Genomic DNA, 19,189 nt, shown 5'->3' on the forward strand with positions numbered 1-19,189 from the left:
TATAAACAGATTGCACTTAATTGTTTGCTTATAATTATGACGTATTATGTCCATTCCAAACAATCTTTAAGTGTAATAAGAGGGAGCATTAATTTAGTAAAGAAATAATTTTGTCCAAATCAATACTTTTGTTAACATTTTCATTATAAAACTTTTTGGTTTTAAAAATATTCATGCAAAACACATGGCATATTATTAACAATTTATCATCATTACCAGATATTATGTGAATTATGCGAGTAACAGATACATATAATGATTGATGTTCCTAAGGCATGCAATTTTTCATTTCCATTAGAAACATTGCCGCCTTGAAGAATGCAAATCACAAACTGGTTGGCACTGAACTGCTTGACACAATCATGTGTGAGTGCCATCAAGGGAGAATGAATACTGCTCATTGGAGTCTTCTATATCACCCTCATAACTGTTGATGGGCTCAACCTTTTAATTATAACTTTCAGTGGTGGTCAACCTTTCACGATTCGTGATGTACGTGGGCATTTTACAGAGTGGAAAAAAGGACGAATCCCAATTGCGATGTGTTACCATGAAATCATTGCATCTGCTTCACTTTTTTCTCTTGTATAAAGGACATATCACCCATCAATAGGAAGGACACAGAAATGTTCATGCATTTGAGTTGGTCTCTTCTGAACCAAAACCTTACTTTTAACTAGAAACATTCCATAAAAACGATATAATTGTTTTACACTATAAATAGTATACTTTTCCAGATAGTTCACCTCTGTAGGGTAATGCCCATATAAAACATTTATACTTCACACCTGAATACAGTGTGTGTGTTTCTTAAATGACATCAAAGGAGCCTACAGGTGTAAATGTAAGGACACTTAGCTGAAAACTATGGCACCAAATCTGTACATTTCTAACCTCCAGAACACAAAGGCTTTACTTCAATTACAGAAAGACGAATTGGTCTCGCCAGCTGTCATCAACATACATTTTGAGGTTCTTTAAGAACCAGAAAGTCAAGTGAACTTTTCTTGGTCTTTACAACATTTTATGATTTTTTACACCCCAGAGCACGGAACAGCTTTATTTCAACAACAGAAGGATGAATCCGTCTTGCAAGTGACACACATTTTGAGGTTCTTTAAGAACCAGAAAGTCAAGTGAACTTTTCTTGGTCAATACATTTTATGTACATTTTACACCCAAGAACATGGAACAGCTTTATTTCAATAACAGGAAGATGAATCTGTCGTGCAAGTGACACACATTTTCAGGTTGTATTAAGAACACAAAAGTCAAGCAAACCTATGTCAGGACAATATTTTATGTACATTTTACACCCTAGAACGTGATGACTTTATTTAATCATAAATTTTGAGGTTCATATGATCCAGACAGTTTAGCAAACCTTTCTTGGCAAAGACAATATTTGTTGGTGTTAGGCAAACCTAAGCTTAAATAAGAGGGCCATGATGGCCCTGAATCGCTCACGTGACTAACCTTGCTACATCAACTTAAATTCTATCAGACCCATATACAATCCCAAGCCAGATTTCATCAATTAATACATTCTGACAAAATTTCATTAAGACGTTATGAAAACTGTGACCGCTTTTATCTACACAAGGTTTTACTAGAATTGGCCCGGTGGCCTAATTTTTGACCCCAAATGACCAATATACGATCCAAAATCAGATATTATCAAGATAAACATCCTGACCACATTTCATTAAGATCAGATGAAAACTATGACCTCTATTGTCTTCACAAGGTTTTTTCTATGATTTGACCTAGTGACCTAGTTTTTTACCACAGATGACCCAAATAGGATTTGCATGTTCACATGCAATCATAAAGAAATGTTACACACAATTGTATTTGGTAATTTTAATTTATTTAAATTATATTTTGTATTGTAATTAGTATGTTTTCGTATGTGTGGCACAATGTTGAACACTTGTACACAAGAATGTTCTATTATTTGACCTAGTGACCTAGTTTTTGTCCCCAGATGACCCAAATACAATCCCAACCCAGATTTCATCAAGATAAACATTCTGAACAAATTTCATGAAGATTGGATGCAAACTGTGACCTCTATTGTCTACACAAGGGCTAGGTTGGCGCTAAGGAAAAAAAATTAGTAGCCAAATTTCAGCACTACGATGACGACCCACATTATAACCTTATTTGCTCAATGAACGACATAATCATTATCATGAATCTATAGGTATCAATAATGACTGTATTAAATTATCAATGAAGACACATTTAAATAAATTATTTGTTACGTGAAATCAAATAATTTCATGTTTTTTTTATTTCCATTTATATTTATTTTCATGCACTGGCATAAACTGTATACAATGTTAGAACTTTCAGATATGCCCTGGTCTTTGATTGGGTCAGTGAGTCTTGCGTAACTCCTATTCGCCCCCCCCCCCCCCCCCCCTTCTCCCAATAATGTTTGCCGAAGTCTGGTGCTTCTTGATTCTTGAAAAATACATTTACTGCAATGTATTCTTGAATTGACATATTTTTCCATAGTTGCAATATATAATTTATTCAAACGTACTGGTAAATTTGTAAGTCTTAAATACTCCATGTACTGAGCGGCTAGGCTATTTTTAGTTACACATTGTCTGTTTTTAAAAAGCATGCTTTGCATGCGTAGAACTTGGCATTGCAGACGACAGCAATAATTTCGCGCTCTTTCTTATAACACGGGTTCTACATGGCATACCGGTATTAATGCATAGTGAATAGTTATTATCACGTGGCTGTAGAAAAACGGTGTAAATCAGTTCTACAAATAGACATGATAAAATATACATGCACTGGATTTAATTTGTTACCGCATCAAATTATTAACGGGTTTTGTTTTTCACAACTTACTCGCCGTAAGTAAATTTACACTGCTCACCAATTGCAATTAACTTCTCTTAATTAATGGTTGTTTACAGTACGGTAAATAGGTGTGATGATGATGCCCGAAACCGCCTTTAATGTACTGCTTTATTTACCGGTTTTATATCACATATTAATGCTACAACTGTGATTCATTGTTAATAAACCTGCGATAAACGCTTACTCTGTGACCGACGTCAATCAAAAATAATAATCGCTATATAACTCCGCCTCCATAAACATTCTCGTAACCGATTGGACGTTAAATATCACAGTTTGGCGACTGGAAAGTTACCCGAAAATTTCCCGTGATGCATCTGTCAGCATACATGACTGTGTTATGTGGGTATCTCTTATCAGTGGACTATCTATTACCACCTGGAGCTTTTATGGCGATTACATGTGGAAATCGGTACCGAGTTCTCTTTAAAAGTAGGGAATATTATATACTAATAGAGAAATATCAGGGTATTTTGCAATCGCCATTTTCATTCACATTTTAAACTTTAATCGCCGGCTGAAAGAATCAATCGCCTTTGGCGATTTTGGCGATCGGAAACGCTAACATAGCAAGGGTTTTCTATTATTTGACCTAGTGACCTAGTTTTTGACCCCAGATGACCCAAATACAATCCCAACCCAGATTTCATCAAGATAAACATTCTGACCAAATTTCATTAAGATTGGATGAAAAATGTGACCTCAATTGTCTACACAAGGTTTTTCTATTATTTGACCTAGTGACCTAGTTTTTGACCCAAGTTTACCCAAATACAATCCCAACCCAGATTTCATCAAGATTAACATTCTGACCAAATTTCATAAAGATTGTATGAAAACTGTGACCATTATTGTCAACACAAGAATTTTCTATTATTTGACTTAGTGACCTAGTTTTTGAACCCAGATGACCCAAATACAATCCCAACCCAGGAGGTTTTTCTATTATTTGACCTCGTTTTTGACCCCAGATGACCCAAATACAATCCCAACCCAGATTTCATCAAGATAAACATTCTGACCAAATTTCATAAAGATTGGGACATAAAAACTGTGACCTCTACTGTCTACACAAACAAATTGTTGACGGACACACGCACGCATGGACGCACAACGGACGCCGGACATCACAGGGTCACATAAGCTCACCATGTCACTTGGTGACAGGTGAGCTGAAAACAGTTATGTTAACCCTTTAATGCCACAGTTTTTTATAAAGGTTAACTGCACTAGAAATGCCTTATGTGTCTTTCAAATATCCTGTGGTTTATTATATCTGAAAAATGAAACAACTTCTTGGATATAAATTTGTAGTAGTTCTATAAATCTGAAAACAACTGCTTCTACATAAATTTGTCAAATGTTTTCAACATTAGCCTACGATCGACAATTTGTCGCAAATCCCAAATTAACATTCATATGCTTTTATCAGGAACACAAAGCTATCTCTGTAATATTTATGTAGAATTTGACGCTTTGATTGCAATGATTGCATGTTAACTGAGAATTACATCTCCATGCAAATGGGTTTTGCAGACAAATAGTCTAGTTAGGTTCAAGGGATTGTGCAAACATCTGCCATGAAAAACACACAGCCGATCAAAATAAACATAGCACATGCCAAAATGTGTATTGAACACATACTTCTATGGATATTCACAAGATATTTGTGTTTTTTGGGTGGCTACAATAACATCTTAGTTTTGTTTTATACTTGCAATAAAATCATTATTCTTGTTAAGGTCTTTTGTTCTTAAGGTGGCATGTTAACAAAAAAGTTGACCAGTAGTGTTGCAGCAACACATTGACAGATTATCACTCATTTCTATTACAAAAGAAGATAATTAAGGAATAATGTTCAATTAATCATTAATTACGGGCAAATTAACCATGATTGGGAATAAATTCATAAAGGGTGTTAGACAAACCCTTTATGAATTTATTCCCAAAGAGGTATAATATCAATCCATCAGAGTTATTCATTGACTAATAACCAATGATAATGAATTTCTAAGAATGTATTTTTTGCAACTGAAATATAAGAACTGTATGTAATACTATACCCAGGTTCAGAGTTTTTTTTGTTTTAACCATTTACCACTTAGATACCTATTTAGAGGCATTTGCAGTCCCATAGTAAGTCAAATTAAATTAAAGACCTTTCTTACTAGATTCAAGTTTTAAAGGCTTCATTACCAACCCTTAGATACTGATGAGCAGCAAACAGCGTAAAAACTTAACAGACTGCAAGTTACTTGCATGCTGTTCTGGTTTTTTGATGGTTGAACATAGCAATTTTCACTTTGCTTCTGAGTGGGAAAAGGTCCATATGAGTATTTGTATAGATAAAAATGTATTCTAAGTCCATAGGTAATTTAACGTATATCATGTAGTATTGAAAACAATTGCATACCACACATTGCTCCTTGGGTATACTGTGTGCCTTTTAAAATTGAATGCGTTCTCTGCTTGCCAACTGAATTGTGAAAAAAAAACGAACATCAAAAGCATCGATTGCATGCAAAGAATCATCACCTGGTCTGTATGACACATTTTGCCATTATTCTAGTCTTAAATTACTGCAAATAGAAGGGCTTATATTGATTCCAAGGAAACAGAAGATATAAATCATGGACATGCCACATTGTTTTGAAAATTAATGTGATGGGTTTCAGATACTATGCCATAAACACACAGTCAGCCATGATGAGTCTGTCTCCAGAGATCCTTTATGAAAAAAGTATCTTGCTTTTTGTATGTTGAGCATGTAACTTAGCAAACTGCATGTCATCAGTCTTAATGCACCTAGTATGGATCTTGTAATCTAAGATGCTGACACACAATGCACAACACAAGAACAAACTTAATTCAAGTAATTGAAACCATGCCATTCACATCCTGCCCATGGTGGACTGAGTGGGAAAATGTTATATTTGCCTAAACGGTCTCTTTAACCCATTTATGCCTAGTGGACTCTTCCGTCCTTCTAAATTGGATCAATTTATTTCCAAAATTAGGGATTTCTAGTATATTTATTTCTATATTTCGAATATTTCTTACAGAAATTCCTTTAAGCAAACAGCGCAGACCCTGCTGAGACGCCGCATCCAGTGTTTTATTTTGCTAAAAAAATTACCGCTGATTTTCGGCTGCTTCCCAATCGCAAAATCAACGTTTTTTCCAAAAAAGCTGACCAAAATTTCCCCAAAAAAGCCCAATTTCTTCCCCATTTTTTTTTTAAAAAGAAGTCTCTCATGGCTTATGATTTCTGAACTCTATATCTCAACTTTTTATTTAAATATCCTGCAAAATATATAACTTTAATTCAGTCCTTTTTGTTGATAAATAATTCCCAAATTTGCCAATTTTATCAATTAAAACAATCCCAATTATACCAGACTCCTTTTCCCAAAATGGATAGCAAAACCCCTGAACATGCACTTCAGAACAATTTTACTTCTGTTACCTATAATCATATTTATAATGCTTAATTTTTCCCAATTTCATGGTTTATCATGCTATTTTTCCCAATTTCATGATTTATCACGCTAATTTTCCCAATTCAAATGGCACAGTCTGTAACAAATATAAGCAAAAAACATCACTGGCATCATGCGGTGTCTCATCTGGGTCTACGCTGAGTGCCAAGGCCTTTTTCTAGACGCTAGGCATAAATGGGTTTAACACAAACACAAATAGTTGCATGCTTAACTATAAAAACATTTTATTCCTAAGGTGACTACAATAACCTTGACTTTTCTATGTAACTATCCTTTCAGAAAGGTCTTCAGATGCCAAACAATGTAGCGCAAAACAATAATTTCTCAAATAAACACATGTTGGTATTTAGAATGTTCATGTAGGAGAATCGCCATGGGATCTCTTGCTTTCATTTTGTATAAATAAACAAAACAGATATATCTAAGCCTTGATCCAAAAAACTTCAAATGCATGTGCTTAAAGTGTCGCCCAAGATAAGCTTATGTAGTCTGCACAGGCTGATGAGGGATGACACTTAAAGCTTTTGTGGTATTTTTCTTTTATAGGAAGTCTCTTTTTCAGACAAATACAGTTTAACTCTTTCAGTGCTGGAACCAAATTTTGAAGGCCTTTGCAAACAGTTTGGATCCTGATGAGACGCCACAGAACGTGGCGTCGCATCAGGATCCAAACTGTTTGCTATTCTGATAGAATTCTTTGAAAAAAAATGAAAAAAATGCTAATTTTAGCAATTCAGCAGACAACATTTTAGCAGACGACAAATTTCCCAGCATGCAAAGGTTTAAGCAGAATGGCTAATAAGGGACAATACTTAACGCATATGCATTCCAGCCTGTTATTCCCAGAGTGAGGATCAGGTTAAACGTGTTCACAGAAATATGCAAGATATTGGAGGAACCAGTCTGAATTTAGTAACAAAATTTTAAGCAGACCAATAAATATTTTAACCCTTTGCATGCTGGGAAATTAGTTGTCTGCTAAAATGTCGTCTGCTGAATTTCTTAAATTAGCATTTTCTTCGATTTTTTTCAAAGAATACTATCAGAATAGCAAACAGTTTGGATCCAGATGAGACGCCATGTTCTGTGGCGTCTCATCTGGATCCAAACTGTTTGCAAAGGCCTTCAAAATTCGGTTTCAGCACTGAAAGAGTGAACATGTTCACAGAAATATGCAAGATTTTGGAGGTACGAGTCTGAATTAAGTAACACAATTTTAAGCAGACCAATAAATATTTGAAGTACAGAATAGCTCAACATTTATTCTGGTTTGAACGCATATTTACCGGGTTAACTAAAACTTACCTGAACGTCTGCAGTTTTTGTTGGACTAGATCAATACTTTAAGCCTTACGTTTTTTTTAATCATTTTGCAGACTAGTAGCAAGATATTCACAGAACAGATGTTTGTTGCTATGATATTCTATAACTGGCACTGCTATCTGTAAGAAATCTCTCATTGTCTTTTATTCAGAGCAATCACACATTATGTGCTGACACTTTTTATTTCTCTGTATTACTGCCCAAAGTATGTAACCGTTATCTGAGTCTGCAAACGCAATGAAGTCCTGCAAAGTGATATTATGAAGTCTTAAACAGGTTCAGTAATTTGATTTCAACTATGATAAAAAAAACATTTCATCTTATTCACAGAAAATAAATGACAACAAGGCTGATGTTGATATTAATATATTTAAAGTAATTAATGCATACATTGTCTTCACAGAAAAGGATTAATTTTCTTGACAGGTGCAAAAACGTGTATTGCACTAGATTCAGAATGTCTGTACAAAGCAAAGTTTTGTCACAATTAAATATCTAACTACAATGACATTGACCAATTGACCAATTAAAGCCTGGCTAGGGCTATGTCTGCTATTATAGCTACATTTTCATTTTGTTGTTGATAGTTCACACTGTATACTTACATGTATTTATCCGACTACATTGGTTACTGAAAAAATTATTCATTTATTGTAATAATTACACACATAAGTTCCACATTATTACCTTATTAAAATGGTTTAAATCTTTTAGAAAAGTTTTATTCTTTACTTATTGCTGGTATAACTTTAACATAAGTTTGGTGGGGTGAATTTTGTTTGAAAAAGCATTGATATTTCAATCAATACTTTCATTAATAGAGACTGGAAAAGAAAATGTAGAACACAGGCAAAATAGAATGATGGGGCCAGTTTGACATTTTAACAACAAAATGAAATAACTGCATTTCACAACAGCTACTTTTACACAAAACTACCACATAATACCTTGATACAAACTTAAGTTATTGAAAGTTATTCATATTTTCTATTTAAAGTAACAGTGATCTTGCCGCAACTTGGCATTGATATCAAATGTCATCTCGCACCAAAACCATAACCTGTTTGTTAACCCTTTCCCACTCGGAGGCAAAGTGAAAATGGCTATTTGCAACAGCATTAAACCATAACAGCCTGCTACTCGCAGTCTGTTCAGGTTTTATGCTGTTTGCTGCTCATCAGTTTCTAAGGGTTGGGCATGAAGCCTTTAAAACTTGAATATACATGTAGTAAGAAAGGTCTTTAATTACATTTAACTTTATAACGGACTACAAATGCGTGAAAATATGAATCTCAGTGGTAAAGGGGCATAAAAAGGGTACAAAAGGGAATAATCCTGCAAAAAGATTGGTCACAGTTGTACAAACCATTAAGACACTAAACATCTTAATACCTTTTGTCCGAAAGAAAATATGGAGATGTTGCATGCAAACGTCAATCAAAATTTTCTACTAACAAAAAGGGACATAATTCTGAAAATTTGAAGACTTATGGAACATGGTCGTTCCTTGTACATGTGCGAAGTTTCAATTAAATATCAGCATAAAAAACAATGATATGGAGATGTTCCATGTTTACCTTAACTATAGCATAACGCGGAAACAATAGTCAACAAATGGGTAGTTTAGCCCTGACTATTATTTTGATAAAACTGCAGTTATAAAAATACTAGGGATGGCATCGAATACCAATATCGGTATTCGAATGTTCGCAAATTCATTCAATCGAATATTCGAATATTCGCATAAAACGGCTGGATTGATTTTACCTTGTTATGTATTAATTTCCATTGGTTTGTAAGTCATATCCGTTTGCTAAATACGAGGCTGTTTATTAACGTTGCTATCGAATAATAATTGTATCGCTGTCGACTAATACTATGACCGATACTGTGATCGAGTATCGGGCACAAATAGAATGAAAAACATCGTGTCATAGAATTTTATTTTTTAATGATTCCACAGATTTGTTGCAGACCGCGCATATGTAAAACTAAGTTTACATACATTACAAGTTGCGGTCTTCTTATCCACAGACCGTGTAAAGAATTCCATACTGCAGAAGGGGCTGGTGGCATTTTCAGATTTGAATTATGATTCCTCGATGATTGTTTAATTTATATCATCTGTTACTTTTGAGTAATTCACATATTTAAATGTCTGTTCAAACTGTGATCACAAAAACTAAATTATTATTCGCAAGTAAATTGAAGCCCTTATTGGTTCCTTATTGACAAACAACAGTTCGGGCCCTTTCTTATAGTTAGTATATTGCATTGCGCGATTTGAGTCATTCACACATTTTAATGGATGTACATACTGTGATCACAAAACTTAATTATTATTCGCAAGTCAATTGAAACCGTTAATTGGCACCCCATTGGCAAACAACAGTCGGGGCCTTTTTTAGAGCGTGTATATTGCATTGCGCAATCAACACTGATACGGGCCGCGTTATCAGTTTGACACGAAGAACGTCACGTCAAACATGTTACTCCCAAGTGATTTCGGTTGCTTTTTAGTAAGAGGTTCGCAGTTCATTAAATATTGGTGAAATTACGTTTGGAAAAAAATGCGAATATGCGAATATCATTTTTATTATTCGAATGCTGACCACTAAATCGAATATTCGATTATTCGAATAATTTTGCCATCCCTAAAAAATACCAGTAATTCAACACTTTCTAGATTTACCACTTCAGAAAATATTCAAAACAAGATGTGTTTGTGAAACACTATGTCCCCCCCCATATATTTGACCTTTGACCTTGACCTTTGACCTTGACCTTTCACCACTCACAATGTGCAGCTCCATGAGATACACATGCATGCCAAATATCAAGTTGCTATCTTCAATATCGCAAAATTTGACTTTTGACCTTGACCTTGAAGGATGACCTTGATCTTGATCTTTCACCACTCAAAATGTGCAGCTCCATGAGATACACATGCATTCCAAATATCAAGTTGCTATCTTCAATATTGCAAAAGTTATGGCCAATTTTAAAGTTTGACGCAATTAAACCAACAAACAAACCAACAAACAAACCAACCGACAGGGCAAAAACAATATGTCCTCCAGTATACACTGGGGGACATAATTATCTATTTTAAATCATATCTAAATTGCACAGTACTTGTAACATGTATTTTTGTATTTTTTTATCCAGCCTGTGTTTTTTTTCATGTAACATTAAAAACAGTAGGAGCTAATAGTATATTGAGAATGCTGTAAAGATTTCAAAGGGCCCAATATGTCTCGGTACATTAGGTTTTCTGTTAGAATTGCTCCCAAAGGTATTTTGTTTGTGCGCTTGACTTGCACTTATTTTTCCATGGATGCTAATATCAAACATGAGTGATATTCAATTATTCGCAGTAAATAAAAATGCTATAACTTAAAACTACAATCACCTCCCAATGTGCTCTTAAGCCTTACAGCTCTAATAACTTTTCAGTGAATTATTAAAGTAAGTAAAGATGCAAGAGTTTTGATCAATTGATTCGCGCTCGGAGACAACTGGGATTAATGCATTTGCGTAAAGTGTCGTCCCAGATTAGCCTGTGCAGTCCGCACAGGCTAATCATGGACGACAATTTCCCCCCAAAATTGGATTTTTGGTAAAAAGGGACTTCATTTAAATGAAAATTGTCATAAAAGCGAAAAGTGTCGTCCCTGATTAGCCTGTGCGGTCTGCACAGGCTAATCTGGGCCAACACTTTACGCACAATCATTATGCCCAGTTTTCTCAGAACGTGACTCAATACAAAATGACTTCTAATGTTCCTGCATGAATGATAACTCAGATGGGAAGATTTCAGTGGTATATTATACAATATGTGACAGTATAAAAGTATATTGAACATACTTGCAAGATAAATTCAAGTAACAGATCAGAAGTCTACCTTACATGTATATAAACAGTTTAAAAGTTAAATCCCTTAAACAAACAAAAATTTGTAACAAAACCAATTCATTGTTTAATTTTTCCTTACAACACTACTTTGCACACATTTTGACCTTCAAAAAAATCAAACCTCTGAGAAAATATTTTCTTAATTAATATTCCAAGATAAAAATTTCTGAAAATAAGACTGAGTTATATAAGAAAAGTATATTTGAAGGATAGAGCGTGAAACTGCTGTCACCTTTAACTTATCTATCATATCATTCATAACAGTCACACTTGTAAGACTTTAACATTTATTTTGGAAGTTTGGTGATGAATGGCTGTCAAGTTTTTGCCGAGAGGATTTTGGCAAACCACAGAAGTAGAGCCAAGATGGTGTGCCCTAATTGCTGTGCCAGGAAAGCCACATTAAAGCCTTGGACACTAAGTGTGTAAACCCAATTTACAGTAATTAAGTGGTATGACAGGCATGTGGGTTCCAATACAAACTGACAGTTTTTGTGAGTAAAAGTGAGGCAATAATTATACATGAGTGCATGATTTAGAATCAATAAATTAATGGCTCTGTTATTCGGATCAATAATATAGGGCATTTTAAGATTGAAATATAATAAATAATTATTTCAGCAGTTTCAGTATGGTGTTTTTTCCCCTTTTAAACTATACTAATGTTATTAACAATCTAACATTGCTGAAATTTACTAAGGGGGATGGCAAATTGTTGTTAAAAGATGTTTATTGAAGATATTTTTATTTGTAGCGTTATATAAATTGGGTCATAACTAGTAGAATGCAGCTTAAGGGAAACTACTGAAATGTTACAGCCAGAGGTTCACAACATCTTCACACTTGTAAGCCAGAGGTTCACAACATCTTCACACTTGTAAGCCAGAGGTTCACAACATCTTCACACTTGTAAAATATGAGCCACACTCTGGGAAAACAGGGCTTAATGCATGTGTGTAAGGTATTATTCCAGATTAGCCTGTGCAGTCCTCACAGGCTAATAAGGAACAACACTTTCCAACCAGACTGGATTTTTTTTAAGTGACTTTATTTTTGTTTGCTGCTCATCGATATCTTAGTTTGGAAATGACGCCTTCTTATAGTAAGACAAGTATTTTATTTTATTTTCTAAGAGACTACAAACGGGTCAAAATGCTTATCTAAGTGGTAAAGTGGTAACCTTCATACCTTGATACTGAATGTTGATTCTGGATTTGTTCATCGGGTCAAGCTGGTAGTAAGAGAAGCAGAAATTGCTCCCTGCCACGCAGCGTATCATCAATTTGTCCCCCTGTATCACTACCGACTCCGTGTTCTGACTGGACGACATCTTGCCTGCCACGTGATGGGGCGACCGATATGCACACAACATCTCACCTTCATCAGTCTCTGTGGAAACAAGGGCTAAGCATTTAATGGAAAATAAAACTGAAGTGTTCTCCTGAAATTTTGCATAGACAATCGCAAAAGGCACAGAAAAGATCAATGGAGAAGTGTTCTGCTCAGATTTTGTGAAAATAGCACAGAATAGAACAGAAAAGAAAAATGACAAGTGTTCTGCTAAGATTCTTTCGAAACAATCACAAAGAATTAAACAGAAAGAAACAACTGACCAGGCTCTCAGAGTGTCATGAAACAATCATACAGAATTGAACCACAAAAAACACCTCAAAAATATATAATTGCTGCTTTATGTTTGGCTGAAATATACTCCATATGCAAATCTTGACAGTACATGAACTTATATTTGACCTTGTCACAAATGTTCGCAAGTAAACAGGATGCATGCATGTCAAATAAGATGTGAAGAAATAGAGACAAACAGCATGTCAAATAAGATGTGAAGAAATAGAGACAAACAGCATGTCAAATAAGATGTGAAGAAATAGAGACAAACAGCATGTCAAATAAGATGTGTAGAAATAGAGACAAACATCATGTCAAATAAGATGTGTAGAAATAGAGACAAACAGCATGTCAAATAAGATGTGTAGAAATAGAGACAAACAGCATGTCAAATAGGATGTGAAGAAATAGAGACAAACAGAATGTCAAATAAGATGTGAAGAAATAGAGACAAACAGCATGTCAAATAAGATGTGTAGAAATAGAGACAAACAGCATGTCAAATAAGATGTGTAGAAATAGAGACAAACAGCATGTCAAATAAGATGTGTAGAAATAGAGACAAACAGCATGTCAAATAAGATGTGTAGAAATAGGGACAAACAGCATGTCAAATAAGATGTGTAGAAATAGAGACAAACAGCATGTCAAATAAGATGTGTAGAAATAGAGACAAACAGCATGTCAAATAAGATGTGAAGAAATAGAGACAAACAGCATGTCAAATAAGATGTGTAGAAATAGAGACAAACAGCATGTCAAATAAGATGTGTAGAAATAGAGACAAACAGCATGTCAAATAAGATGTGTAGAAATAGAGACAAACAGCATGTCAAATAAGATGTGAAGAAATAGAGAAAAACAGAATGTCAAATAAGATGTGTAGAAATAGAGACAAACAGCATGTCAAATAAGATGTGTAGAAATAGAGACAAACAGCATGTCAAATAAGATGTTTAGAAATAGAGACAAACAGCATGTCAAATAAGATGTGAAGAAATAGAGACAAACAGCATGTCAAATAAGATGTGTAGAAATAGAGACAAACAGCATGTCAAATAAGATGTGTAGAAATAGAGACAAACAGCATGTCAAATAAGATGTGAAGAAATAGAGACAAACAGCATGTCAAATAAGATGTGAAGAAATAGAGACAAACAGCATGTCAAATAAGATATGAAGAAATAGAGACAAACAGCATGTCAAATAAGATGTGTAGAAATAGAGACAAACAGCATGTCAAATAAGATGTGTAGAAATAGAGACAAGCAGCATGTCAAATAATATGTGTAGAAATAGAGACAAACAGCATGTCAAATAAGATGTTTAGAAATAGAGACAAACAGCATGTCAAATAAGATGTGTAGAAATAGAGACAAACAGCATGTCAAATAAGATGTGAAGAAATAGAGACAAACAGCATGTCAAATAAGATGTGTAGAAATAGAGACAAACAGCATGTCAAATAAGATGTGTAGAAATAGAGACAAACAGCATGTAAAATAAGATGTGAAGAAATAGAGACAAACAGCATGTCAAATAAGATGTGTAGAAATAGAGACAAACAGCATGTCAAATAAGATGTGTAGAAATAGAGACAAACAGCATGTCAAATAAGATGTGTAGAAATAGAGACAAACAGCATGTCAAATAAGATGTGTAGAAATAGAGACAAACAGCATGTCAAATAAGATGTGTAGAAATAGAGACAAACAGCATGTCAAATAAGATGTGTAGAAATAGAGACAAACAGCATGTCAAATAAGATGTGTAGAAATAGAGACAAACAGCATGTCAAATAAGATGTGTAGAAATAGAGACAAACAGCATGTCAAATAAGATGTGAAGAAATAGAGACAAACAGCATGTCAAATAAGATGTGTAGAAATAGAGACAAACAGCATGTCAAATAAGATCAACATGATTTAAGCAGACAACAGTCTGTCGCTTAGTTCATGTGGGTCACAAGCGACCAAACAAAACATGTATTAATTGCCTAACTGAACATTATGTATCATGCAGTTGGGTTGCCTGAATTGAATTGATGTGTTAAAGCAGTTTCATGCATGAATGACATAACATCAAAGCAGCATTGGGTTATTTATAAAAGAGGTTTAGTTAGTCTACAAATCTCATATTGATTCCTGAGTTGTCGGTGTTCTACTTTTGTACTCACTGGACTTAACACATCACAATAGGTAGGCGGTTGAAAAAAATCATTTCATACAAAAACAATACAAACACTGTAAGAGTGTGAGATTTGTATGAAGGAAAGTTTTCCCATAAGTCTTTAGAACCCGAAGATTACAAGGCTAAATTTATATTTTATTAAAATGTGTTGCCAAAATAACTGTACAATACTATACAGTGGAACCCCTCTAAACCGGACACCAAGGGACCGAGAGGAAATTCCCGTTAAGAGAGGAAATTGATACAACCACCCATTAGACGCTTTACAGTCACTAAGTCCAAGTTCCTTAGCAAAGCTCAGTGTCTTTTCCAGTATGATCGGACCAGAGATAGGCAATCACTTGGCCCTTACAATACAGAATCAGTCCCATACAAGTTTGTTGATCTTTTCAAAGTTCATCTCATTGTTAAACCGACTTGTTGGGTGAAGAGTTGTTTTTCCAATGAGACATGTACATATACTTTTTTCGCACATTATCCCCAATTGTCGACTTACCTACCCCATAATTCACTGGCAACATCTGACTCTTTGATCGGTTTGATTTTGTCTTCTTGAGACAATTCCACACGACACCGCTGAGGAGGAGGTACGGACATTTTAAGTCTTAGTTATCTTAATGCACATGTGAAGTATCAAGCTAATCGGTCAATGCATTGACGAGTTATTTATCAGAAACAATTTTCACACTTAGTGTGATAGTCAGTGACCTTGACATTTGACCTAGTGACCCCAATTTCAATAGGGGTCATCTACTGTCTAAGGCCAATGCACATGTAAAGTATCAAGCCAACCAACCAATTCGTTGACGAGCAATTGATCGGAAACGATTTTCACACTTAGTGTGATAGTGACCTTGACCTTTGACCTAGTGATCCCAATTTCAATAGGGGTAAACTAATGCCCAAGGCCAATGCACATGTGAAGTATCAAGCCAATCTGTCAATTCTCAATCTCTGACGATTTATTGATCGGAAACGAACTGGTCTACCGACATTCAGACTGGTCTACTGACATACAGCCAGCAAAACAATGTATCCCTTCTTCTTTTAAGAGGGGCATAATACAAGAGCTGTCAGAGGACAGCGCGCTCGACTATTCAAGTGCTTGACAGTATAACGTAAGCCATCATGGGGAAATTGTTCATATTCAATAATTTATTAGACGATCTATCAAAAATAATAAAAAGGAAAAAACAATTTATTTTTTTTTGGGGGGGGGGGGGGGGTAGGGGGGTGAGAGGGGGTATAATGTGGGGTGTGGTAATTTATTAGATGATGTTTAAAAAAAAAAAAAAAAAAATTTGGGTGGGTGGGGGGTAGGGGGATGGGGGGTGAGAGGGGGGTATAATGTGGGGTGTGGTAATTTATTAGATGATGTTTAAAAAAAAAATGGGGGGGGGGTAGGGGGGGGAAGGGGTGGGGGGTGATAGGGGGGTATAATGTGGGGTGTGGTAATTTATTAGATGATGTTTAAAAAAAAAAAAAATTGGGGGGGGGTGAGGTTGGGGGGGATTCTGGTAGGGGCGTGGGGTATTGTTTGGGTGGAATCCATTGTGGTATTCAGGTAAGTGTTATTTTGTCAAAGTAATAATAAAATGTGATCATAAATAAAGAAGTTATGGCAATTTAAGCAAAATGTTCAATTATCTAAGTGTAAAAGGGGCCATAATTATGTCAAAATGCTTGATACAGTGGTCTGCTCTTGTTTATAGGTTGGGGTCATGTTGGTTAACAAGTATGCAAAATATGAAAGCAATATGTCAAGGGACAAAGAAAATATTTGGGGCAGTACGAAAACTTTAACATTTACACGCAGACGCTAACGCTAACACTAACGCTAACGTCGACATAAGTAGGATAGCTCCACTATATATATATCATATATAATAGTCGAGCTAAAAATGAGCCTAGCTATGGAAAAACGGGGTTTAATGAATGTGCGTTAAGTGTTGTCCCACATTAGCCTATGCAGTCCGCAGTGTTGTTGTTTTTTTCACCAATTTGGGAATAGGACCAGGTCCCTTTGGATTGGGAACATTTGCGGCGTTTTGACTAAAATTGGACACTAGTGTTGTTGTTGTTTTCCTAAAAAATGTTTCAAAATTGAGAATACAAGTGTTTTCAGTATTTTATTGACTAAGTTTGTCCTTAAATGGATGGGAGAGGAACAAAATATTGAGATCTTAAAAAAAAAAAAAACTTTTTTTGGAATCCTTCCATTGGGAATTTTTAACTCCCATTTGGGAAAAATATATAATTTTTTCCATTGGGAATGGGGCCGATTACCAGACCTGCTTTTGAATGAAACAAGAGCTGTCACCATAGGATGACTTATGCCCCCTATAAACACTTGGTAGAAGTTGTGAGCTTTTTTCGAAACCTAAACGCAGATTTCCAAACCTAAACGCAGACCCTAAGTTCAAAGTCAAGGTCAAAGGGGTCAAAATTTGTGTGCGTATGGAAAAGCCTTGTCCATATACACATGCATGCCAAATATGAAATTGCTATCTGAAGGGACATTGTAGTTATGAGCATTTTTCGAAATCTAAACACAAAGTGTGACGGACAGACGTACGGGCAGAAAGATGGACAGTCCAATCACTATATACCTTCCTTCGGGGCATAAAAATGTCTTAGAATATCAAAATAAATCAGAAAGCCAAATAAACTAGAGAGCTGACACCATGCTAAATCCTTGAAATGCACTAAGTGACCCCGTGACCTAGTTTTTGACCCGGCATGACTTATATTCAATCTTGACCTAGATATTGTCTTGATACAACTTCTGACCAAGTTTGGTAAAGATCAGATGAAAACTACTTCAATAAGAGAGCGGACACCATGCTTAACCCTTGAAATGCACTAAGTGACCCCGTGACCTAGTTTTTGACCCGACATGACCCATATTCGAACTGGACCTAGATATTGTCTTGATACAACTTCTGACCAAATTTGGTAAAGATCAGATGAAAACTACTTCAATTAGAGAGCGGACACCATGCTAAATCCTTGAAATGCACTAAGTGACCCCGTGACCTAGTTTTTGACCCAGCATGACCCATATTCAAACTTGAACTAGATATTGTCTAAATACAACTTCTGACCAAGTTTGGTAAAGATCGGATGAAAACTTTTTGAATTAGAGAGCTGACACGAAACGTGTGACAGACTGACAGACAGACAGACAGACAGACAGACTGACAGATGGACAGTGCGAAAACTTTATACCCCCTTTTTTTCGAAAGGGGGCATAAAAAACACTGGACTGCACAGGCTATTCAGGGACAACACTTCCGGCCTTTACTGAATTTGTGCTCAGAACGGACCTAATTTAAACAGAAAAATACAATAAAAGCAGAAAGTGTTGTCCCTGGTTAGCCTGTGTGGACTTCACAGGCTCTTCTGTGATGCCATTTTATGGACATGCATTAAACCCCGTTTTCCCAGAGTGCATCTGAAATGTTTGCGCTCACTTTTTGTATCTGTCTGCAGCTCATGTGTCCTGCCAGTGTCGGAATTGTCCATGGTTTCCGTGACTGTGGCGCCACCTGACTTCACGTCATTGCACTTGTTCCCCGTGCAGCAGCAGTAGTTGAGCTCCGCTATGGTGGTCGAGTCAGATGTGGAGAACCTGCATTTAGTAGCCTGGCAACCGTCAAGTGAGGCATCCTGGGACAGGTTTATCCAACAGCCTGCAGTGCAATGAGACCGGTTAACCCTTCACCCATCAAAAATACATTTAGAAAATAAAA

The 19,189-nt window shown here is 35.6% G+C and overlaps 1 protein-coding gene across 4 annotated transcripts in view; it reads right to left on the bottom strand.

The window, feature by feature from the left end:
* LOC127867809 (bone morphogenetic protein receptor type-2-like) overlaps positions 1–19,189 on the bottom strand; it is a 63,484-nt gene that overhangs the window by 33,108 nt on the left and 11,187 nt on the right. For all 4 annotated transcript variants that reach the window (XR_008043667.1, XR_008043668.1, XM_052409275.1 and 1 more), the window contains exons 3-4: positions 18,911–19,129; positions 12,810–13,010 (exon numbers count right to left, since the gene is read on the bottom strand). Coding sequence is in view for 2 of the 4 variants with exons in the window: in XM_052409275.1 (XP_052265235.1) it covers positions 12,810–13,010; positions 18,911–19,129 (420 nt within the window). In the remaining 2 variants the exon portion in view is untranslated. The remainder of the gene's footprint in view (positions 1–12,809; positions 13,011–18,910; positions 19,130–19,189) is intronic.

The sequence above is a fragment of the Dreissena polymorpha genome, chromosome 2 (genome assembly GCF_020536995.1).
Source record: "Dreissena polymorpha isolate Duluth1 chromosome 2, UMN_Dpol_1.0, whole genome shotgun sequence".
In the NCBI taxonomy this organism is placed as follows: Eukaryota; Metazoa; Mollusca; class Bivalvia; order Myida; family Dreissenidae; genus Dreissena; species Dreissena polymorpha.